The sequence below is a fragment of the Xiphias gladius genome, chromosome 7 (assembly GCF_016859285.1).
Source record: "Xiphias gladius isolate SHS-SW01 ecotype Sanya breed wild chromosome 7, ASM1685928v1, whole genome shotgun sequence".
Lineage (NCBI taxonomy): Eukaryota > Metazoa > Chordata > Actinopteri > Istiophoriformes > Xiphiidae > Xiphias > Xiphias gladius.
The window spans coordinates 7788403-7814293 of NC_053406.1; the positions used below are offsets into that span (position 1 = coordinate 7788403).

Genomic DNA, 25891 nt, shown 5'->3' on the forward strand with positions numbered 1-25891 from the left:
GAACAAATTATGTTTTGGTTGGTAATAAGCAGTGCAATGTGAGCTTATAGTACTGGTATTCAGATGTTTTTAGGAAAGCAGTGTGTTGGGGAATGGAGGCAGAATCTAGACAGACTAAATTACTCTTCATTTGTTTGGCTTCTTCATTCTCTTGTATTGATCACACGTGTGTGTGTGTGTGTGTGTGTTTGCACACGTGTACCTGATAGCCACATCAGCCTCCAAACCACTGACATTCATCTGCAGAGCTCGCTGGAAGGACCACAGTGTGTTCTCTGGAGCAAGCTGGAAACAAACAAACAAACAAACAAACACACACATACACATACACACACATACACATACACACACACACACACACACACACACACACACACACACACACACACACACACACACACACAGAATGTATTCCTTTAACAATTAGCTGACTCCACTGAAGTCCTATTAATGAGGACAAAACAGACAAAATGTGAGACGAACATAAAAAAAATGAATATTTTTCAGTAGGTTATTTTACAAAGTTGAAAAAAAAAAACAAAGCAAAAAAAAAAACAAAAACATTAATATGGTGTATCGCAGATGTATGGGAAAACAGACTCCTTCCTCCGAACACAAAGGAATGTTGTGAAATGAAACAGGGCAGCGCCCTCTTTTGCTTTTTAACTCCTCAAATCAAGGCTATGATCGATATTAAGTGAAAAAAGTTAAACATCACTTACTTACTCTTACAATGAGACTTTGAGCAAAGCTAATTACTGGGAATCACAGGATTGGAATGATGCTATAATCAATACAGAGTCCTTTTGGGAAACTGAGTCCAGTCATGTGATTTTTTTTTTTTTTTTCCCAGTGGGACTCTCTTTTAAGCCTCAGTGCCACTCCTGATTTTAGATTCCACTGTGAAGATCGTTTGCTTTACACAAAAACCACAAAAGGCAGGATGTGTTTTTAAGCATGTGGGTAAATGTTATGAATAATAAGGAATTCACCTTCCTTTTCCTTCCAAGTGTTGCATTACACTCAGCAGTATATTACGTCAAGTACATAAATCCTTCTGTAGGTAACGTGTAAAAGCAATAAAATTAATCCAAGCACATAAATCAAATATAAAAAATTAAAATGTGCTTTGGTGTGCATAGACCCTATTAATGTTGCCTTCTGATGCATACTTTACAATAAGGCTCTAACAAAGGCTCTTAAACACTGTTGTGGAGTGTAAAATCTGATCTGTGCGAGAGGTGGCGTAAATGAAAACCGCTGAAAGGACAGCAGTGAAACAGATAGTAAGAAATCTAAAATCAATTTTCTTCGTCTCAGCATGTCTTTGACAGGCTGAAATACACAAAATCCATCAGAAAATATATCCCTGCCATACACCAGGCAGCGAAAGCTCCAGGCTCTGACTGGGCAATGTATGTGTACTATTTTCAGTTGTGGGACCACAAGGTCATTAATAGACTAGAATAGCTCCAGGAAGAGCAGGAGAGGAAAAATAATAAAATAAAATAATGAAACACAAGGTGGGCAAATATCTATAAAGGCAGCACAGTTTTTCCTCTGCCTTCTCAAAATCAGAATCAAGTGGTCCATGACACCCTTTGTTAGAGGCTCCATTTTCTGAGTGGCTCAGTGTTATCAACATTGCTGACGTTTATGGTTCGATTCTCTGTGAAGCCAACATCAGGTAGCTGAAAGTGTATGGTAATGTAAAAACAAATGTAATGCAATTTGTTTAAACTCGCTTGTTTTACATTCCCACATTCTGTTTGGATGATAGAGTACAGCTGACTTACCATGGGAGCTCCCTGATGACCAATAACATCAGGACATGGTTTGAGGGTGGTGGGCTCCATGATGCAGGGGGAGGTGATGTAGAGTGGCATCACATAGAGTCCTAGTAACACACTGAAATACAGCAGCATGACCACCACCTGGAACACTGGGACAAGACAGATGTTTATATAGTTGTGTCTGATATCCAGATATAATTACAGAGGTTACAAGAATAGTTCAAATTTTAGGATATACCCTTATTTGCTTATTTGCTGAGAGTTAGATGAGAAGATTGATGCCACTCTCATGACTGTATGGCAAATATTATCTTAGCTTAGCATAAAGACTGGAAATGGGTAAACAGATAGGCTGGCTCTGTCCAAAATCTGCCTAGTAGCACCTCTGAGGCTCACTGATTAACATATCTCCTTTACTTACAGGGAGTATTGTACCCGATTTTGTTACTTTTGGACAGTAGCTGTTTCCTCCCCGTTACCAATCTTTCTAAGCTAGACATGAGTGATATAATTTCTCTGATCTATCTGTCAACAAGAAAGCAAACAAGCGTTTATTCCCAAAATGTCGAACTAATTCTCTAAATGTTACAAATAATACACACACAAATTTATAAAGCTTACAATCTTTCTATCTTACTTTTATAAATATTAAAATGGGACATGTTTTTGGCAAATAATTGCCCTGGTAACATTTATTTTTACACCTTAGAGCAAGTGAGTGATGAAGGCTGTGAATGTGGGCACACACACATACACAGGAAAATGTACTTGTTTCAAGGTTAGCCGTGGGGCAAGGTTGAGTAGACCACCTCTTGTTACACACAGGAGATTCATAGCCCTCACCCCCACCCACACACACATCCTTGTTTTACTATATTCATGGGAACCTGTCATTGACAATATGCATTCCCCAGCCCCTTACCCTAACCTTAACCATCACAGCTGAATGCCTAACCCCAAGCCTTTCCCTAACCCTAACCTCATGTTAAACCTAAGTCTTACCTTAACCCTAAAACAACCATTTAAACCTTTGGTGTCAAGCCTTTTGCTCCCCACAAAGCTGTCAGATCCCACAAGTATAGTGGGCTCCTGCTTTTCGGACCCCAGGAATATAGTAAACCAAGCCACACTCACACTCTCACACACCACTCCACATTACAGCAGATATGATATAGTCGGAGTAATCTGGCCAAGACCTTTACACCTCATCAAAATCTCCAAAAGCAGAACCAAAAAAAAAAATGTAGCTGAGAATTAAACATCCCTCTAATTAGTTTTAAATATCTCTCACTGTACAAGGTAGAAACTCCCTTGTCCAAAAGACAGTTATGTAACTCACTCAAAGGAAAAATCTCTTAGCCAAATGTATCTTCAGATTAACTACTTATGGCTGCTTTTGAAGAAATTTTACGATGTACATGACAGACTGATATTTACATGACCGAAATCAATAAATACTACTGACAACTGGCTATAATTTCTCCAGGCAACAATAAAACTGGTATGTAAATGACATTGACTTTCAACTCTATTCACACCCATTCTATTCTACAGACACCAATAGCAGTGAGAGTTAGAATACACACTCAGCGCTGCTAATCCCAAGAGAGTCCTGCACTTGAGGAGAAAACAATCCAAGGTGTCCTGGATGAAAAACATCACATGAGCCCGTAGGAATGTTCGTTATCTGCGACACCCTGGTTGGAGGTCCTGGCCTCTGTCTACATAGTGTTAATCATTCACCACGCTTCCTTGGCCTGTGTGTGTGTGTGTGTGTGTGTGTGTGTGTGTGTGTGTGTGGCAGACTGTTACATCAGGTACCAGTAACTTGTATTCTGTGTTTCAAAAGTAAACGTACCTGTTTTTTCTGCACGGGCGACCTGTCCAGCCACAATCCAAGACAATGCTGTGACCGCAGCAAGAGCTCCTATGTGCAGGAACGGACCTGTAGCCTGGACACAGATGTGAGCCGGAGTACAGAGCATGAAGGCAGGAGATGAGAAAAGAAAGAACATATAGAGAAATGGAGGAAAGAAAAAGAAAAAAAAAAAACGCATGCGAAAGAGAATCATGTTTTAAGATAGATGACAAAAGAAAAGAGAAATAAAGAGAGCGAAGACAGAGACGTGGAATTATATACATTATCTGAAGTTGAGACAGAGGTAACACCAGTCAGAGATAATAGCTATACTTTGCAGAGGCATTCAATTTTTAATGGCATCATTTTCAGTGGAATTGTGCATCCACTTCAAATCACATATTCCTGGTGGTGCAATAATCTCACAGGGACACACTAATTATGCACTTCTCATAACTCCTTGTATGTATATCGTTATGCTACAAATTTTTACCAGGATAAATACAGACAGAGTATCATGTTACTACAGTATATGCAGTATACTACACTTTGTTCCAATTAGAAATGAAGAGATACAAAGAGCTATCAAGCAGTTGATCCTGGACTTCCTTATCCAGGTATATGTGGTCGCAGCTCAATTATTTTATCCAGTGTCCACAAACCAGTGGGTGAAGTCTAGGTTGTTAAGTATAAATGACAGACTGCTTCCATCTCATGGATTACAAGTCTCAGTTTAGCACTGAAACTTATCATTAAAGTGATGTCAGAGCCCTTTGGTAGCTGAATGGTTACAGCTTGTTCCACATAAGCACAACATTAATGGTTTGAGACTGGCCCGGCCCCTTTGGGGCATGTCAGACCACCTTCTATCACTCCCTTTGTTTCCTGTCTGCCTCTTCATTGTCAACTGTCTGAAAAAAAGAGTCTTTTAAAAAAAAAAAAAAAAAAAAAAAAAAAAAGAGGGGGGAGCAAAATCAAACCATCAAGTCAAGCTCTGGGACTTTCATATGTTTCAGTCTGCTGACCTGCAGGGAGATGGGAATGACATCCCACTCTTGCCCCCATGTTTGATTGATGGATATCACCCCAATGATGGTGGTGAGCAGAGTAGCAGTCACTCCTATCTGTGTGGACAGAGAGGGAGAGATGCAGAAAATCAGAGAGGCTGACACTTTGGACACATACATGTACACACTCACTCACACACACACACACACACACCACACAGAATAACCCCTAATAGCTCCCGGCCCTTTCACACCTCAAACAGTGTTTGGTCCTTGTATTTGGTTTGCTGATAGTATTCTCCATCAGGTCGTTTACTGTGCTTTCACGAGCCTCCTGGGACAACATGATCCGAACTGTAAGTTCAGGACAAGTTCAGCTGATTGGCACTGAATGAGCACACACACAAGCAACAAGCAAACAGATAAGTGTATAAACACCACCCCAACAAACACACACACACACACACACACACACACACACACACACACACACACACACACACACACACACACACCAACAGAAAGAAAGCGAAAAAAGCGAAGAAAGAGAAGAAAGAAAGACAGGTCACCCACCTCTTTCTACCCCCAAATTTTTCTACCACCCACACTCACACAAACAAAGTTGCTCAGCTGGTCTCACATTTGGCACATTACCTTATGGATCCAGTGCAAATTTAACTGTTGCCCAAGTGCAATGTGGCAAAGTGCTAAAACCTGAAAAAAGAAAACAAACAAACAAACAACAACAAAAAACAAACAAACAAACAAAAAAAAACAAGAGACACAGATAAGAGTACAACTTTCAAAAACAAGTCTGCTGCCTCACAGATCTCACCTTGCCAAGCATCACCATGTGACAACTTTGGTCTGGCAACACATTTCAACAGACATTTCAAAAGCTGCCTCAACAAGACATTATCATGAGCACAATATGTTTACTAGCTCCTTAGTGAGTATCTTACATGGCACTGACCATTAAAAACGCAACATAGGTGAATCCAGCAGCTGTGGTGGCCAGGATGGGAACAGTGCCATCACTCCACTCCCCAGAGCGATTGTAGAGGAACCTGCAGGAACAAGAGGATGGATGACATTTCTTGTCATTGAAGCGTTCAACTGTATTTTATCATTGCTAATTAATCTGAAAGCTTGGGAGCACCGAGTTTGTGTGTATGGCTTTTTGTATTAGCTTTTAAAATGACTAACCATCATTTTCCTTAAAAAAAAAACCTCAAACCATGCCTTATAAGTTGACTTAATAGTAATAGGACGACATTATATTATATTAACAATAAATGGCTGAGAAAAGCCTGCAGATAACACTTATCTGCGGGCTTACTTTCACAAATAGATAGCAGGGTAATGTGAGTTTATGGGTCTACAGCATTTTTAGTTTGAAATGCATCTGCAAGACAGATACAAGTACATTTAAAAACTAGGATACATACTGTACAAAATAAAAGCCTCATGAGCAACTGTTAGACTTACAGGCAGACACCCATCATGTGCCCTTGAGCTTAATGCTTTATTGTTGCAATAAAACTAACACAGACACAACAAAAACAGCAGCCTCCATGACAGCCGACACTTTTGTTGGGCTACAGGGAGAATTCAGACCAAAGAGATTATGTGATTGCTATTATTAATGGATGGGTGACAATTATTGACAGCTGGTTTCTGTCTTTTGGACGAGCTTCAGTGTGGGAGACAGACAGTAAAAGGAACAACCACAATATCCAGCCTGCACTGGTTACTTTTTTTTTGCAGCCAGATTTAGTTATACATAAACACATGCACATACATAAATATACATCCATGTCGCCCTGAGCTATAATGCTCAAAAGAGTGACACTGGACGTATCCAAAGGTTCACAGCTGCAGAGCAAGTGTGCATGTGTGTGTCTTGACAGGGCAGCTAGGGACTATAGCACTAATTACATTTAAAGCCTTATCAGTAATTCCAGTGGCACAAAGCCGCAGCACGGTCACTTAGCGCTGATGCTACTAGCCCTTGGTGAATACATTTATACTGCAGACTGACTGGGACACTCCCTGCTGATAATCACTAGAACACATAAGGGCAGGGATATCATCTGTTATTATTTGTGGACACTACACAAAAAGCAGGAAGAAAAGCAGGAAATTTGTACACTTCCTATTATAAAAAGGAATGGCAAATGTCTGCCCACCAAAACTGACATTCAGATAAAATGGAAAGACAATAGTGATATTGACGATAAGACTGGAAAAAGGAGGATGGAGAATATACACACAGCGCAAGATGTTAGGAAAAAGGCTATGAAAGAAGGTAAAATGTAGGGAAAACGAGAGAGGAAAAGGGACTGGGATATCACAGAAAAAACTACAGCGGGAGAGAAATGTGAAAAGAGGTAATGGAAGACAACGGACGATAAAAAAAAAAAAGAAAAAAAAGAAGGAAAAGGTGACATTGTAGAGGTCCCTGAGAGCAGGGGGAGAGGGGGGAGGGGAACGGTAGTTGGTAAGAAAGACCAGTGTATGTGACACATACACTTATGGGACCCAGCAGTAGCCATTTTGCACCATAGCATTAAAAGAACCTTTTATAACATAAATTATGTAATACTTACAACAACACCCAATATAAATTTCAGTTACATTTACAGTGTAATGTGAGTATTTATATACTATGAATTTCAGCAGCCGTTTTTTTTTTTGTGAGATCATGGTGTTACTTGTGCTTAGGGAAAATCGTATGTGGGGTTTTGAAAATAGATGAATTCTGCTTAATGGTTTGTAATAAATCTTACTTGTGGGAGTTTACAGTATAAGGTTTTCAGTCACATAAATTTGTTTTCACATAAATGTGGCACGGGGCTAAGTGTTTGTACAGTACAGGAAATGTATCGCCAGCCATCGCTCTGTTATATAACGGTGTAATCTGTGGAGGCCTGGGTGGTCTCTGCTCAGATTAAAGCAGAGGACAGATTAAGATGATGATTTGGAAATCAACAAGCTGACAAGCACGGATAAAAATCTATTTACAGCCAAAACAATATGGTGACAGGCGTCTGGCCCTAGTTTTGACATGACAACACACACGAACAGTCAGTTTGGTTGTTTACTCACCAGTTGAATTCGTTGTAGTCATTATGTGCCTCCCACCAGAAGTAGAACCAGACCAGCAGTAGACAGAAGGTAAAAAGGAGGATGAGGGACCACAGCAACTCCCACTGCGTGCGCGCGCACACACACACACACACACACACACACACACACACACACACACACACACACACACACACACACACACACACACACACACACACACACACACACACACACACACTCAATTATTTCTTTGGCTCCACTATTACAATTTAATTTAATTAGAATATGATGATAATAACTGCATATTCACTGCTCCACGGCGTAACAATTAATACTAATTCTACTATAGATCCTATTATTATTTTTATACAAAATCCTCTGACACACATTCAGTATAATGTATTGGATTGACAAGCACAGTCTCAACTTTTCCAGAAGATCTTCAGAGACCAGCAGAGTTCATTACAACTAAACTTTCAACAAACCTATCTACTCTGGGAACTGGGTGTCAACCTGGCTTGCTGACCTTTGCAGAGTGTATTCCCTCATACACTTTGCTCATTATCAAGGGATGACTTTTAATAACTTCACATGCAAGTCGGCTAATTACTGTCCTCCCGTCATGCACTTTCGTACCGCGGCAAATATTAAGCTGGCGACATCTTCAGACACAGACAGACAGGAATGCACACCTAGGCCAGACTCAGGAGGATATGCGCATATAGACAGCCTCATCTGTACCTTTTCTCAGTGTAATTTAATTCCATCTACACTTTTGCTGTGACTCAGACAAGAACCTTTTGACATTTTTCATAACACAGAAAATTATTCATCATTTTAAAGATAACTCAGTACACCCAAGAGATTCTGAAAAGCAGCCGTGTTGGCTGACTGAAAATGTGCTGTTAACTTTTAGGTACTACACTACACAGACAAAACATTTTAGTAGAATAACATTTCTAGGTTAAAGAGTAATAGAACTTTATCAAGTGACCCCAGTGAACACATGAAGTGAAAGGGTGTGAGAAAAACAACACACATATTTTGATAACATTGTTAGATAAAAAGGAGTATCAGGCTTGCTCAGTGACTTGAATTCCATTTAATCTGGACAAACTGCACAATCCACGTTTTCTCAGAAGACGTCATCTTTAGACGTAGGTCAATTGAAATTCTAGTCACTATAGAGGTCAAGTGTGTCATGAGTTTAGGAAGGCAATTGAAGGCAAAAGATGTCCGGCAAAATATGTGCACACATTTGCATAAACAGTAAAGATGTATTTACATTATGTCAATATGTTGGTTACTGCACAAACCATTAGTCAGTTATTTGATTAGTCGATCAGCATTCGGATAATTGATCAAAATAGAAATGCCAAACATTCACCAGTTCCAGCTCCTAAAACATGTCTGTGCTACATCTGTGAAATTGAATATCTTTTGGGTTTAGACTGGTGGTCAAACAAAACAAGCAATTTGAAGATGTCCCTTTGAGCTCCCAGAACCCAGTGATGTTTTTTTTTTTTTTTTTTTTTAAATAAATGATTTACTGAGAAAAACTAATAGACTAATCCATAATTTTTAGATGCTGCCTAAATATCCAAATATTTATTTAAAAAAAAAAAAAAATCCACCTGTATGTTCGCACTGTGCAATCACCTTGAATCCACCACTGTTGCGTGTGCCAAGGATCAGATCATCATCGCCTCGACCAGCTGATGCAAAACACAGTTAAGACAGCCCGTCTCACCTGTTTATTGTGATTCTCAGTGTTTAGTTGACGTAGTTGAAAAGTTTTTCAGTTGTTTAATATAGACGTTCTGAATCATAAATAAAATCCACTGCCTGAAGCTTATTTTAAGAGCTTTCCCACATTTCACCATTCAGACCTGCGTCAGACTTAATGTGGAAATCATGAGTCATGTAAAAAGATGTATTATTTAATTTCTGGACCGGGGTTTTATGGCATGACAGTAATCAGTTGTACAAAAAAGGGAAACAAGCCCGAGAGAATGCTGATTCAACCCCCTCACGTATTTGGCTATGGCTTCTGAAGTACATTTCAGAAGCGTAAGAAAAAAAAACAAAAAACAAACAAACAAAAAAACTTTATGTAAGAAGGTCCTCTTACATCAGATAATATGGGTACCATGCAAATAATGGGCTGCACGTCTGTCTTTACAACAAGGAAATGACCCCAAAAAATAAAAGCTATCTTTTCAGCCAGAGCAAATACTGTTTGACTCTTATGTTTTTACCTTTACTTTTTAACCAACTCTGCAAAAACACAACATTTACTAATATCAGAACTGTTGTCTTATGACAAAGAAAAGTCAAATCGATTCCAGAAACGAGAAGGTTACCATGGTCTCCATGACAGGCAGCTCTGTTCATTGATGACAAAGCACCGACCATGGTTCCCATGGTCCTTATTGACTACCTGGAAACACCTGGGAAATCTAACCTTGCTCCTGAGAGGTGACATTGTTCAACCCCCACTCTTTCACTCCTCCACCCCTTCCTCCCCTCTAGATTATGATGGATGCGACCTGAGATGCCCCTGACAGAGCTGTGATGGTGCGGTCAATAAGTTACCTACGTTGAGGTCTCTAATTAATAAGATCACATAATAAAACTGTGTCCCACTGTCATTTCAGAGGTCTTATACTAAAGATGGGTTTTTATTATTTATCATTAAGTCACACTGCTATATTGGCCTGCAATTTAAAATTAGGGACCTTTTCTTGCTGGATAAATCTAAATCTGTTTCGAGGAGAGAAAATTTTGTGTTTCAACCACAATACAGTACAAACAATACAGTGTATTAGTGTAGTTCTTTGGTCTCAAGGAGTGGACATTTTGGATGTATTTAAATTTTTTTATTTATTTTTAAAGGGTCTGGGTTTGTATCAAAAACAGACAAAACAAAGACCTCTGAAGAATACCTTACTTTTCTCAGTTGCTGGAGATGTAAAAAAACCCTGTCAGGCCTGATGTTCTCTCTTCCTGTTTCCCAGCTAACTCAGCAGCAGAGCTTGTCTATCCTGACATGACTTGGCCTGCCCTGGTGACATCACATTAACATTCTGCATGGCTGGCATTTTATTTGGGCACAACACCCCACGGCACAGACTGATAGTGTGGCAACAGAAATCTATCGGAACATCACAAGCCCTGGGAATCAGCCCAAACCGTTTGAAGAGCAATGCATGCCAACGGACATACTTGCTTTGCTCTGATAATTATTCTGACTAGTGTAATCCTGTCCGACCCTTGGAGAAATAATTAGTTCTCTTTGGGAAAATTAAGAGCTATTGAATTTGCCTAAAAATTCAATCAAATTATTTGGTTGAGCTATAATTAAAAAGCAATTCAAAAAATATTACAATGACTTTTCAAAATCATCAAGGACCCTTTCTGTAGCTGCTCTGAGAAATGTAGTCCAAGCAGCTACAATAGTTAAGATGAAATATATTAAAAAAAAAAAAAAAAAAAAAAAAGGGAACAAATTTGTTTCCAAAACCGTAAATATGGAAAAAGGATAGAAGTCATAGACTAAGCCTTATAGAACAAACTCCCCTACTAAAAAGGATTAAATGGATCAAGGCAAATATCACTGCAGCATGTATAACACTCATTAATATCTATATAGGATGCATCCCATAAAATCCTCCACTTGCGCTTTTCTCAATAAATTCTCTGCAAGTAGCAGAGTCATAAATGTGAAACAATTCTTAGAAATATACAGTAGGCTGTCTACTAAAGGAAATACAACTCTTTCCTGTCACCATAAAGTAAACTGTATATCATTGCTGACTCACCACTGCATCACAGGCAACCGTGTCAGTGATTTACCATCTGGGAAAAGCAAATGTGACTTTCTGCTTGATTTTTTTTTTATAAATTTGTCTTGACTTTAATGGTTCAGAGCAGGTCCAGTACAGTGGATTACAACTGAAGCAGCAAATAATATATTTATTCGATAGACTTAATGGATTGTTTTTTATCTTTCCACCACAATTATCTTGTAAAGTTTAGGATTTAAGAACAATTTATAATGTCTAAAAAATTATGCTGGTGGAGCTTTTTGTTTCTATCACTGATCTTCTTTTTGAGCTGACACCATCAACCTATGTAATTAATATATTTCCTCACACCGTGTGATCAAACCCAAAATAGCATTTTCTCTTTATTTCAAGTTCTTTAGTAGAGAACATTTGTGCTCCAATGATTTCCACATACATAAGATTACTCTTAAACAGTTGACCTGAAGTAAATTCAGGTCTTTTAGTCTGAATTTAGTTTGTTCAAAATCAACCTAACTGCAGCCGGGCTCATTTACATCATTAGTATTAATTAATACCCTGCTAAACCAAAACCAATCAGTGACAACTTTTTGCAGCCCGATATATCGTTCAACCAATTTTTACTGGCTAATGTTGGCCTATCACAGATATATCATTATCTGCCTATATGTTGTCCGATATGATATATATTTTGTTTTAACAGAACATAATACAGAAAAAGAGGTTTGGGGTAATTTAGAAATGGTGAACATACATAAATAGATTAATGTCAAAGAAAGAGAGAAGATGATATGTACCAAATTTAGCTACTGGCTAATTTCTATTTGTAATTCTTGGGCAGGTGAAGAAAAAGAATAAAACATGGAGCAAAATCACTCGCACTCGCACTCGCACACGCACACGCACACGCACACGCACACGCACACGCACACGCACACTCTTTTCCCTCCAAGAATGCTTCAATACTTTACACAGGATCGAGGCAACAATATGGTGTCATATCCACAAAAGGGTTATTATTAATACTCAGCTGCTGCTTTACTGCACAGTACATGCATGCATGGGCATGCTTGGGCATGCTTACTTACTTAAAATTCACATAAGAAATCACATGCTGTATGTATTACTATTTAGAAAAAAAGCATATGGCAATACCATTGATTCTGATTTGCAAGTCAACCTTGGGTCGGATATGGAACCAGGATGCAATGTTTTTGATAAGCTATAATAAACATTAATTAACATACATTCACACATCCAGACTAGTCATTATGCAGATTCGCAAGTTAAGTAGTGTATTGCTGTGTATAGATGTAAAATTTTAAAAAAGTTTTCAAACCTTCAAATACAGCTACACTACACAAGCCTTCTGTGCGAGAATCTACTAAGAGATTCTGAAAAAGTCTCTAAAAGCATAATACCTAGGCTTATAGAACATGTGAATGCAAATAATTTATTATTATTAAATAGTTTATTACTACCCATTTTGACAGTTAAAATTTTGGGTTTCCTCTCCCAAAATACACATACAATGATTAACATATACATGTTCTTTATTACATTTTGATGTGATTTGTGACAAGATAATTTCAGTGTAGACATCTGCTACTATATAGTTAATGCACAATTAAATGATGCATTCAATTAGGTCTGGCAACTTGACTCAGTATGCTACCATCTAACATGCCAAAACTGAGGAAAGAAAATATGTTGGAGGGTCCTGAATCAACTTGTTGTCAAAGATGAATACAGACAGATACGAACAAACACAAACATGTTGGTTTGTGTGAATAAACTTGTGAACTAATGTAGGAGAGAAAACATTTAAAAAAAAAAAAAAAAAAAAAAAAAAGACAAAGCTGCAATAGTTGTGATTCTTTTGCTGATGGCAAAGCCTCACATGCCTCTATCTTCACTGGACTTAACACCTCAGTCCCTTGTCACATTCCTGAGCATATCCCGATAAGTCCTTGGCATTCAACATTGGGCGTGCACTGCTTTATTAAGCAACTATACCACCTGAGGAATGCACAAAATGTAAAAGTGTCTGCAAAAATAGGAAGGAGTTCCTGAAAATTGAAAAATATAATAAACACTTGCCTGATACTGAATTGAACCTCAATTTTCCTCTATATTTTTAGACACATTCCCCACTATGCTTAAATAAATAAATGCAGATAATACAGTCAGTGTATTTTATGGACAAAACTTGTTCATTTTCTAATATTTAATCTGTAGATATTCTATATTTTAGCTGGAAATCATGCCACCATTTCCATCAAACAAGTGTTTTGAATTTCTTTTTTTATGGTTGGGATTACTTCTTTAAAAGTTGATCACTAACTAGACAATTTGGCACAAGTCACTTACTGTATATATCACTAGGTTCAACAGCAACGTAGGAAGGAGCTTGAGGCTTTTCTAATCACAGCAGATAAAGTAAACATGTTCAGCAAAAATCTTAGTTATCAGAGCACTCAGGTGTTAACAGGTGGAATTTTAGATTGAACATATTTTGTTAAGTGTCCAATAAATCACTCCAACTTTTGAGAATAAAACTGCAACCCTGCCTAGCAGTGTACTGACACTATAGTGCATCTACAAATAAATCCCTCATCCTTCAAGGTCTTGGTGTCCCTATCTGGAACATGTGACATTAAACTACTTGACTGGCATCTTTTGAGGCAACATGGGGAAGTCAGCAGACCACCAGAACATAATCTCTTGTCGAAAACAAGATCAATCATGAATTATTAGTAACTGTTTTATATTATTGTCAGAGTGAGGTGTAAGGCTGCGAATAGCGATTATTTTCATTATCTATTCATCTGTTGATTATTTTCTTCATTAATCTATCATTAGTTTTGTCTATAAGATGTCAAAAACCTGATCACAATTTCCTAAAGCCCAAGTTGATGTCTTCAAATCTCTTGTTTTGTCTGACCAAAACGCATCGTCATCACATAAGACAAAGACAAGAGGTGGTTTTCACAAATGAAAAGCTGTTAATAAGTTTTTAGCATTTTTGTTTGATAGATGACTCAAGCAACTAATCAAATAACAAAAAAAGTTGCTGCTTACTTTTCTGTCGATTGAATAATCAATTTCTCAACTCTTTGTATCAGCTCTGGTGAGGTACACAATATATAGAGAGTGATGAAGAAATTATAAAAAGGTGATACGAACACACAACCTTTAAAAAAAAAAATTAAAAAAAATGTTTGAAACATTTTAGTAAATTAACATCACATCCTACGAATTAATGTCATCAAATAAACTGGATAAACTATCAAATAAAACCCTACCCTGCTTGATCTTTTTTCCCCAGCATAGTCAGAGTTTTACGACATCAGGACAATTCACTCTTTAAAAATCTATGAATCATTTACAAACCTGACTCATGGCCTCTGATAGTGAATATTTACTTTGGAGGATGAACTGTCATTATGACAGTGAAGAGGACGAAACCACATAAGCAGATTTTGAGTGAACAAGGTTTTTCCCATGTATTTAAGGCCATACCCTATTGTAAATCCGTCGTGGATATATGGTTTGGTTTATTCAGCCTGTAAATCTAAATGCCTAGCTTCATTCAGGCGAGTCAGACGATGATGGCAGTTGGAAAGAGGTGGTATATTGGACGTATATGATTCAGAAAAAATACCCTCTTTGCTTTTTTGACACAAACCTAATAGTTTGTTTAAACAATGTGGCTTTATCATCACGAAGGTGTGATATACTGAATTTTTTTAGTAGCTACTTGCCAAGCCAAAACCCTATGATTAATTACTACCATTTTCTACATGTATAACGTCACTAACCATCACACCCTCTGCTTCCTCACTGAATCACCTCACATCTGATATTTGAAGCTTATGACCTTTCAGCCTGACAGCTCGTAGAAAAATGAGCAGTAAGTATGTGATCAGACACACAAAATGCTGAAGATTCTATAAGTCCAAAGCAAGAAAAATGGAATAATTTTATGAACAACATCCCTTCCATAATCATCTAATTTGAATTCTGCTAATTTGATTTGCTTTTTCTCCTGCCATAAATTGCTGCCATACAAAATGATGGCAGAGCAACTTTGTTTCATTTTTTGAAGCCTTTGTCTGACCGAAGGGTAACGAGTGGGTAAATGGAAATACTTTCAATTATTACTGAGAGGCCAGATCGGCTTGCAAAGCATGACGTGGGCTGTCTTCCCACAAAGCACCTTAAACACAGACAGAAGCAGCTTAACTGAGACAGCCAGTCAAGATGAACAGCTCATTGCAGTGGACAAAGATGAAAAAGAGGAGAAAAAGCATAATCTACTTGTGGATTATGAATGAGCCTACAGTTGTTTCAACATGACATTCTCAATTTTCACGCTTCTGTGATCAGCTCAGGTCCAGTTACATGTAGCGGATACCTGCCCTTGATTGGTCACAGTTTGCTTACTGGGATCGTTAAAGATGCAGTCTTATATGACATCACCTTGACCTACGCTAGGTAGCATTCTCAATGGAAACGACAGCTCTCTGCATCTAGCATACACTCAATAAGTAAAGACAAGTAATTAGCAGATCACAGAGCTCTATCGACAGCACGAAGAAAAGCTGCACTCTTGGAGGCTCAATCCGTTTTCAGTTCTCTACAATCATTATGTAAACAAGTTAAAAGAATTTTGAGGGGGAAAACACATTGAATCAACTGAATGGAAATTGTCAGCGACCCACAGAGCGCATGTGCCTGACTGTGAGCTTCTTGCACTTGGGTTAAGACAGGTGCTGCCCAACACCACACGGTCAAAACAAAAGATGAGCACTGTGAACAAATAATGCTGACTCTGCAATCTCCTGTCAGTTGGCCTGAAAGACAACCACTTGCAACAGGAAACAGAGCTACAAAGTGTCAAATTTCCCTGCAAACAGAGGAAGGGAAATCAATATCTCTTTATTTAGTTCTGCTATGCTTTTAATTTGATCCAAGTGCTAACAATCATAACCACCCTTACCTGCCTTTGTTATTTGTTTCTGTTTAAACACCTCATATAGGTTTAATGTAGGCTATATATTTTTTTTGGTAAATCTTTGTGTGTGCTGAGTGACATGAGTCTTGTGTGTGTTCTAGGTTTCTGCTTGTCTACAGTATGATATGTGGGCATAAATAAATTATCCAACCTTGTGTCTGTGTGCATGTGAGCACACACATGGTTATATGCTGTGTGTTTGAGATTGTTGCAGCAACATAACCTTTGTGTCCTTCCTAAATACAGAATAAAGGAGATTAAGGGAAAGGTCAGGACACATGGCTCATCTTTTGTAGGCTGTGATACTTATCCTGGCATGTGCCTAATACTAGAAAAAATACACTGCAATATCCTCTGGTTGGGGGTTGCATTTGAAAGTTCTGGTTGCCCACTCTGGCTTAAATATTTATTAAGAAAGTGTAGCTACAAAATGTATTAAAATAACAGATTCATTCAAAAACTGCATAATTTAGAATGTACCTTTAAATGGTTAAAAATAATTGTGCCAAATAAACATAACCTATTATCACAAAGTGTTCCCTGACTATGATAAATGTGACCCCCATACAGAACACTTGCAGTATATCCAGCACTAAACATACACACAGGCACAACACCCCCCCCCCCCACACACACACACACACACACACACACACACACACACACACGTATATTTCTTACACACTCAATGAAAGAATGGATTCCCAAGCCCCTTACCATCAACCCCAACCCTTACGCTAACCCTAACCTAAACCTAATTCTTACCTGAACCCTAAAACCAAGTCTTAAGCCTCAAACAGCCCTTTGAAAGTGTGTCAGAAAGTGAGGACCAGCCAACATGTCCCCGCTCTGTAAGGTATGTAACTCAATATGGTCGTCATAAAAATAGAAGTAAGGTACGCACAAACAAAAATTTCATGGGGGGAAAAAAAAAAAAAAAAAAAAAAAAAAAAAATTCAGATTAAAAACAGTGGAGTATTGTAATGTCCAATGAGCCACTATGTGGAAAGCTCAAGGTTACAGACTGGAGGATAAACCAGTATGGACATATTTGGTCAAAAATAATTGTTCTTTGCAAATCAATGGCTGAAAGACAAATATCAGTGTAGGGTATTCAGAGAGCATGAGGTGGAAGAGCACACTGCTGTGGATGCCAAACACAGACTGTACACTAAAGCCTTTTATGGGTTTTATATTTTTTCCTTAACAGTGCATTTAGCGAGGGAGTACTTTTGAAAATTTTCTACTTCCTGCACAGCCATATTATTATTCACAGCTGTGAAAAGACTCACATTAATGTAAAAGCTACAGTGATAGCTTTTTAATTCAGCAGGCAAAAATTTAGAGGAGGAATGTAATGATTTTCTTAGACACGTTTTTTTCAAAAATGGGGGAGGTAGGGTCATTGGAAGATGTACTAAACAGACAATGAAAACTAAATTCTTTAGTTAAAAAAAAAAAAAAAAAGAAGACCTTGAAAGATGAAGTGCAAGAATGGAGCGACCAGGTCTCATTTGCTGCCAGCGTGATGTGAGCACATGTGAACATATGAATGTGTACAGCTTCTAATTATCTTGTGAGAAAATCAGTGACAACAAGGGGAATTTCAACTCTGTTACCTATAGCTTTGCTTATCAATGTTGTTTTTACCATTTCGTCTATCAAACCATCTAAGGGGTTTTCATCCCGGGGAAAAGGTTTTCTACAATCTCCCAAATGTAAAACTTGAGTAAATCTGTAAAATGTGGAGGATTCAGGCATATGATGCTGCAAGGTCAGTCAAATGTCATCCTTTGGTGCATTAACAGATTGGTTGCTGATGTGTACTATCTAGTGATCATTCTATACATGTACTGTATCTTGCACTGTATGAAATACAGTGTACTGCACTGTGTCAGACTATACAGTATGTTCTGTAAAAATAACCATGATGTGTTTTTTTTTTTTTTTTAAAAAAAATCACTGACAGCCAGATGTACAGCAATTCTGATTGGTTTACTTCTTCCACAAAAGGGGTTTCCCCCACCTCTCACCTTGGTGGTGTCATCATGGGAACGCTGATAGCGTTTCCAGCGGCAACCATAGATCCCTGTGATACATGACAAACACAGTTGGCGCTCATAGACCTGGAGGGGTTGGTGTTTCACCATGCTCCTATAGTCAGTCCTGGTCCTGCTTCCAGAGCTCTAACATCCCAGTAACTACGAAGGACCCTGTAAGAAGATTAAAAAAAAAAAAAAAAAAAAGGTGTTAATGTGGAAGCAAACAATGTAGTTACAAATTGTTTGGGACTACAAAGACCATATTAGACAGTTCATGGAACAAATAGTTACTGGAGTAACATGTCTGGCACTTTGATAGAGAACACATGCTGGCTTGAAAAGCACCCTGTTTTTGATACAAAGCCCAGCCTCAAATTAAGAGCTTGCTACCCAGCTCCCATTTCCCATGACAACTAAGACTGTTAGGAGCTTTCATCAATATGATCATGGTTAAAAAAAAAAGGAAGAAATTGAAAAGGGCTTGGTGAAACGACCATCTATTGAACACATCACAATAAATTACAGTGACCATGACTATATCACACAGTAACTACATATCTGGACAAAAAGGCAGCGTGTAGGCGCCACCTTTCCCTTCTGTGCCAGGCCAGAAAAAGCCAGGAAAAGAAAAGGGCAACAGGTGTAACAAGGATGTTATGTAACAGTGACATTTTAGCAAAACCTTTCAAATTAAAGTATTTTATTTAAAAAAAAAAAAAAAAAAAACCCCGATACATGCTGATTTGTAGGGCTTTTGTGGGCTACAAGGCAACTGAACCTGCAAGCAAGACAGCAATAATGCTGTGATGCAGTGAACCCAAACATTTGCACAGGGTCTTCCCATTTTCTCTCCTGCCTTTTCTAGATCCCTCTATAAACCAGGGGCTCTTTGCTTCATTTAATGATTTATCTAAAAATTTTAGGCTGGTGAAGGTCCGTATCAGAGAGGCATCCTACTGTGGTGCTTGTTCCAGTTCCATTAACCCCTCTCAGTGTGGACAAGGAGCAGAACACCATTATACTTTTTAAATCTCAGCACCCATTTCCTTCCTGACCACAGTAAGAGGTACCAGCCTGCGTTATCTGTGAATATTCAGTGTTATTAACTTTGTTAAGTTTCCCATTGAGCTGCTGCCCAGTCAGCACTGAGACTCTGCAATCAGCTATAATAACAATAATGATATTACAGAAGTGCTGACTGTTATCACAAGTTTACCTCACTCTCCAGGGACATGATGGAGCCTGTTGTGCTGCTGCTGCAGTTGCCAAAACACATGCCTCAGTTCAATCTGGGGTTGAAAGTGCATCTTGGCGTTATCAAAGCATAAACTATGCATAATTAATGGCATCTGTCTGCTGATAGGAGTCAAACAAACACAATTAAGAGTGTATACACAAAAACATGTTTCCCTAGAGCCTTTTAACCAGTGATATTCCTCTTTAGTTGCAGTTTGTGAAGCACAGCTAGCATATGTCCAAAACTCATTTGATGTTTCAGAGCCTTCTGCATGATGATAACTACACCCCTCCTGCTGTAATCAGGCTGTCTCAGGCTCTGGGCAACTGCTCATTAGCATCTGCAGCAGTGGCCATGTTTCCTGTTATTAGTAAAACTGCTCTGAGGAGGGTGGGCCTGACATGAAGGTATAATGAACCTGGCCCACCCCAGCAGGACCAAAAGGGTCTTTGACAGGCAATGTGCAGTGCTGCTCAATCCATTAAAAAGTGTTAAGTTTTATACTTTAATTAACCACATATAATAACTGCAATTATACTATACCACTACTGCTATTATAACTCTTAAATCACCACAGTAAAACTTCCCATCTCAAAATTGGCAAATATACTCAAAGATTAGAATTCATTTGTGATGTCCAGCCATAAAGTCTGACAAGTTTGGACTATATTAGCTCATCCAAAATAACAGCATCAGAATTGCTGAATTAAACGCTGCATCTTATGTTACAAAACACATACAATTTGTAGGACCCTATTAGTCAAACAGTCTAATCACAGCCAGTAAATATACTGTTTGTACTGAGTGGCAGCAATGAGAATCAAGCCCCTGGTGCTGGCATGGTTGATGCAGTGCTTTACCCACTGACTGATACAAGACAAACTGTCAAACAAAACCCGCCACAGACCGGATGAATGCAGAGACTCACATTTTTATGTCCTACCGCTGGCCAAATACACTATGCACCAGTGTGTTATCAATAATCACCTTATCTAAGTGTGCACTAATGTACTGCCCAACATCTAGCTATCATGCTGCCAATCTTACTGAGTAACTACACTGCAGTCTGAGGGATTTAGACCTTGATCAGATCAGGCACTGCTTGACTACTGGCATAGCTATTATGCCTGTCAGACATTTCTTCTGAATAACCCATGTCTGTCTGGTGAACGGAGATCCCAGTGTTGTAATCAAAGGATTTTGAGTCTGCTGAAGCAATCAAATTTGCAAACAATTGCAAAAAAAAATAAATAAATAAAATAAAATAATAAAAAATATATTTTATTTATTTTTTAAATTTAAGCTATACTAAAAGCAGGGCTCTTGGGATACATTATATCACCCACTCTATTCGTATTTTATGTATTTATGTTCTGCAATTTCAGAGGCATGTTTCCTTCACCTGTTACAAATTTAGTGATTTATCCATTTGTCTTTCAATGTTGCACCCTCAGGTTAAAAAAAATAAACTTACCAGTTAAACCCTTTTGATCTAGGTGATTATTATGGCCTCTGATCTAGCACTACTTTCAGATCCACACTTAAATTTTGTCCAAATAGTGGTAAGACATATTCAAAACTGTTTCCATTTTTCATTTATTCAAAACACATAGACAGTAGTAAATATTTCTAATATACATTATGTCCTGTCTCAATAACATAAAAATGCCAAATGAAATCTCAACTAGATTAAATGATTCAATATTAATATTGGTTGACCTGAACTTCAGCGATGGTTGAGTATGATCAACAACTGCAAGCTTAATGAACAGAAGACTAATATGGATGTATGTCTGGGCATGCAGACCAAGCCTTTAAGACAGGAAAACAATCATGCAGCTGACAGTGAAGCTCTGGTGGTGCATTCATCAAGGCAAAGTAACAACCACTCTCAGCACTGTCATGTTGTCACTTGTTGACAAATTATAATTTTCAAACCTGTATCTACAGCTATGTCTCCATGTTGTTACGGCAAAGTGGATCAAGTGGTTTATTTTGCAACATGTTTACCTCCAAAAGCTTCCATTCATGCCAGTGTCTGGCATGAGCTTGTATCCTCAAAGTCAAAAATATCCCAGTCATCACTGCAACATCTGTTGAGCTGAACATCAAACAGCCCTTTAATTCCAACTATTTGATGTGGGATATTATCATAATTAGGCACAGCAGAACTGAGGCTACAGATTTGTCACCATGAAATGAAAGGCTAATCCATTTTTTACTTCGTAATAAAAATGGCATATAAACACAGAAGGAAAAGTTCTGCAATGAATCCCTTTATCAGCATGATGTCTTATCAGAAACTCATCAGCTAATCAGACCCAGTGGACACAATTCTGCACAGGAAGGAATTATGCTCTTCCAAGACTCTGCAGCACTACCATGTTTTGCCAACATGGATGTGGCACCTCAGCAGTTGTAGAAATGTGACCACTGTAAGGAGTGTGGGCTGCACTGTCACAATGACTCACTGTGTCACAAACAACAACCAGGCCACAAAACTTGAAACTTTAAAGCGAATGAGCACAAAATACAACTACAGACCACCTTCCTCATGCTTAGTTGCATGTCAGGTTTATAATAAAAAGATCCATTGTGTCAAGCTTTACACACCCTGTCAGATACTGTCATCTGCATTGCTCCTCCATGACTGGAACAGATTAACCAAGTGAAATCAACAATTGATCAAAGCTTTTCTCCACAGAAGAAGCAGCTTTCCTAACATGTCTGTCTTTCACAACTTGTCTAAACTTGGGTCAACAAGAAGGGATGTTATGAGGGGTGTATGAAATACCCCAAAAAGGCTGTTGTCATCTCCTTTTCTGCTGCCTCATTTCCTCCAATCAAAGGCAAGCGAGGGAAAACAGTCTGCAGTGGAGGAAATGCTTCAGCAGTTTCCCCAGCAGAAAGCAGTGTCTTCTTCCAACCAGGGAACTGAGGGCAAGCAGCAGAGAACTGTGGGACCGAAGGCCAACCCACTACAGAGAAAGAAAAGATCCTTACTAATTAATTAATAAATAAATAAATAAATAAACGAATTATCCCTACGTAACCCCCACAATGTCATTCAAAACACCTCTTTAAATGTAAGGAGTCAACAAAATGACAGTAATACCCGTTATCCCACACAATAGGCTTACATTTATTAATAATGCTGTGAAGCTTATAATGTTCAATCGCTAACTTTCTGAGGGAGGTATTTATTAAATTAGACTTTACCCAACTGGTGATTTGTTCACACCGTGGGGTGTATTGTTGTTATATTGGATTGTGTTATAGTGCAAGATGTTCTTGTTCACATATTACTTCTGAGTTGAACCAACAACTGTGACTGAACTGAAAGAAGTGACACTCTAAGCTTCTAAGAATCTGGGTGCAAAGGCCAAAAAGTTTTAGGGGGCAAAATTAGATGCGAACACCTTATTTACACAAACAGTGACTGACTCCAAAAACAGCACAGAGTAATCTTGTCATGAATACAACACGCAAATATCTACCTGCAGTACTTTAAGGAATCTATTCAGTCTTCTGAAAATGGGCCTCCATTTCATCTTATCCTGATCCTTGTCATGTTTGAATGATCTGAACTGCTTATTGAGATGTGCAATGGATACCAGGTCACGGAGCACCATGGAGGATTGGCTGAACCCTGTGGCATCAGAAGATGCCAGTGATGGAGTTGATTAGTTACACATGGTTGATAAAGGCCATTATAACATGCAATGACAGTCATTACAACAGAGCTGTTAGAGAGACTTGGCAACATTTAAAAATTTAGTGAGATGAAAGATCCATCATCTCTCAAGCAGTACTCTTGGTAGCGGTATCTCACACTACCCATCTCTTATACTGTTTAAACAAACCATTGTTGCTGCTTTCTATATAGTAAATCCAATGCCTTCCTCTACACTGTAGGACAGACCTGCAGCCTGTGTTTAGAATAGTAAATTAGCAGGCTTTTATAAACAGGCCACTGATTCAGACATTATTGTGTTCTATCAGTTGGAACAATGCAGTAAATTGTATAGCCATGTAAAGAAAATGAAAGACTGGTAGTTTAAAGAGTAATTTAAAGCATAAATTATGTCACAAGGCCAATTACCAACCATGTAAAAAGAGGTGAGCACAGATATTAAAGACAGACACACACACAAATGCAGGCTATGATTCATACTGCTTTTCTTTAATTCCTCTGGCCTTGAGATAAAGCCAGCTGAGTTTCCTGGGAAACCAAAAATCTGGAGACGTGTTCTTACTGGCCAGGCGTAGACTGCATAATGTGTGTGTATGTGCACTGTTCAAAAGTATTACTACTTCAACTTCAGGTGAAGCAAGGGGAAAACTACTGTTACTAAGTTTATACTTAAGATAGCTGTGGATCAAGCAAAAGATGTGGTCTACACTCTTAAAACCAAGTTGGACTGCAGAACATACATTAAAGCAGGAAAATCACAGCACTTTGCTAACAAATACTTTCTGCGCAGCTTTTTTTCCACACTGAATCTTAATTTAAAATTGCCTTGAAATTACTTTTGACCTTTACTCCTCCATAATGCAGACTACTTAAGCCATTTAATAATATAATCTGTAAGACTGCTGGCGGAGCACCTGAATAGTGAATTGTAAAGGCTGCACAATAATATATACTGTCAACTGTATCATAAAGAACAGACTGGGAAATCACAACTAAGTTACCAAACATTTCAAAGACAATCATGTAGCAAGCACTACAAAACACTGAGGTAACAGACTTGCATCCACCATGTCAATTAGCTTATTCACACTAAATGACTTCTGAGGCCCACAAAACCACAGTTTCATTTTGTTTCTACTAGCTTTATGATGATGATGATGATAATTAGCCAAACATGCTACTGCATACCCATCATCATGTGCTGACAGACTTGAAAAACACCTCCTTCAATAATCATGGAGTGATAAGCAAAGGATTCAGCCCTACGACATCAATTGAGCGGCTCAATATCTAAGGCCAAAAGCTCCCTTCAAAATGTTTTGTTTGAACAAACCTCAAATCTCCTAACATTAATCATCATTTTGACGTCACAAGGTTGTGCACACTTGAAGTCAGCAACGTTCGTAAACAATTAGGAAAGCATGTTTTGCATGCTTTCAGGCACCACCATACCCACCAGCATTGCTCATCGGCTCAAAAAGAAAAGCAGATTTTCCTCTTCAACAACTTTTTTACATTTTGTTGTAGAATATGTTATATAAATTTTTAAGGTTCCACAGCCTCCAAATCTTCAATCTATGCTGTGATTTTACATTTTATATTTGAAAGTAGAGTTATCCGTTTTCTCCTTGCCATCTTCATGGCATTAAAATCACTTGACAAAAATAACAGTGACCTTCCAGATGAGACTGCAAGTTCAGGAAAGAAGCACACAACATATTTTTGGTGGTCTTAAAGTATTGCATGTAATGTATTAACAATATGAATACATTTTTATTTTTTTGATTTACTTAATGTATCTACTCTATCCAGGAATCTGGTGTAAGAATTAACTTGGTATTTTAATAACTAAGTGACAAAAGATTGATCTACTGTAGAATCAATCACAGCCATTGATTCCACTTTGTTAGAGCCACCAAGGGGGATTAGGCACCTACAAATAAGAAGGTGTTACAATTAACAGCCTGCTTTCACAGAGTGTTGCAAGATGAAGGGAGGAATACTGATTAGTATACAGCATGGAAGCAAAAGGCGAGTTAGTTAGCACCAAAAAAAGAAGACAGCTAACAGGCAGTTTGCTCTGATGTTAGGAAAGGTTGATGTCAGGAAAATCCTTCTCAAGGACTTTGTTCAACATTTTCAAAACAGGATTGTGGTTATGTGGTATGCGCTTAACCGTTAGGCTAACAAGGCAAATCCAGTTTTTAACAAGAGGGCAAGGAATGATTATGTCAAGTAATATTCCTTGACATATAAGAATGAATGCAGTTTCATCTATAAAGATACAAGACCCGAGGCACAATGAATATTCAGTAACATTAATCGATGTTCCAGTTTCTCAAGCTTT

At 38.2% G+C, this 25891-nt stretch overlaps 1 protein-coding gene across 3 annotated transcripts in view; it reads right to left on the reverse strand.

Moving 5' to 3' along the window:
* The window catches only part of gdpd5b (glycerophosphodiester phosphodiesterase domain containing 5b), a 45731-nt gene that overhangs the window by 10897 nt on the left and 8943 nt on the right, over positions 1-25891 (reverse strand). For all 3 annotated transcript variants that reach the window (XR_005707703.1, XM_040130022.1, XM_040130023.1), the window contains exons 2-9: positions 18605-18784; positions 7767-7870; positions 5632-5725; positions 5313-5372; positions 4677-4775; positions 3652-3745; positions 1797-1942; positions 203-285 (exon numbers count right to left, since the gene is read on the reverse strand). Coding sequence is in view for 2 of the 3 variants with exons in the window: in XM_040130022.1 (XP_039985956.1) it covers positions 203-285; positions 1797-1942; positions 3652-3745; positions 4677-4775; positions 5313-5372; positions 5632-5725; positions 7767-7870; positions 18605-18721 (797 nt within the window). In the remaining variant the exon portion in view is untranslated. The remainder of the gene's footprint in view (positions 1-202; positions 286-1796; positions 1943-3651; positions 3746-4676; positions 4776-5312; positions 5373-5631; positions 5726-7766; positions 7871-18604; positions 18785-25891) is intronic.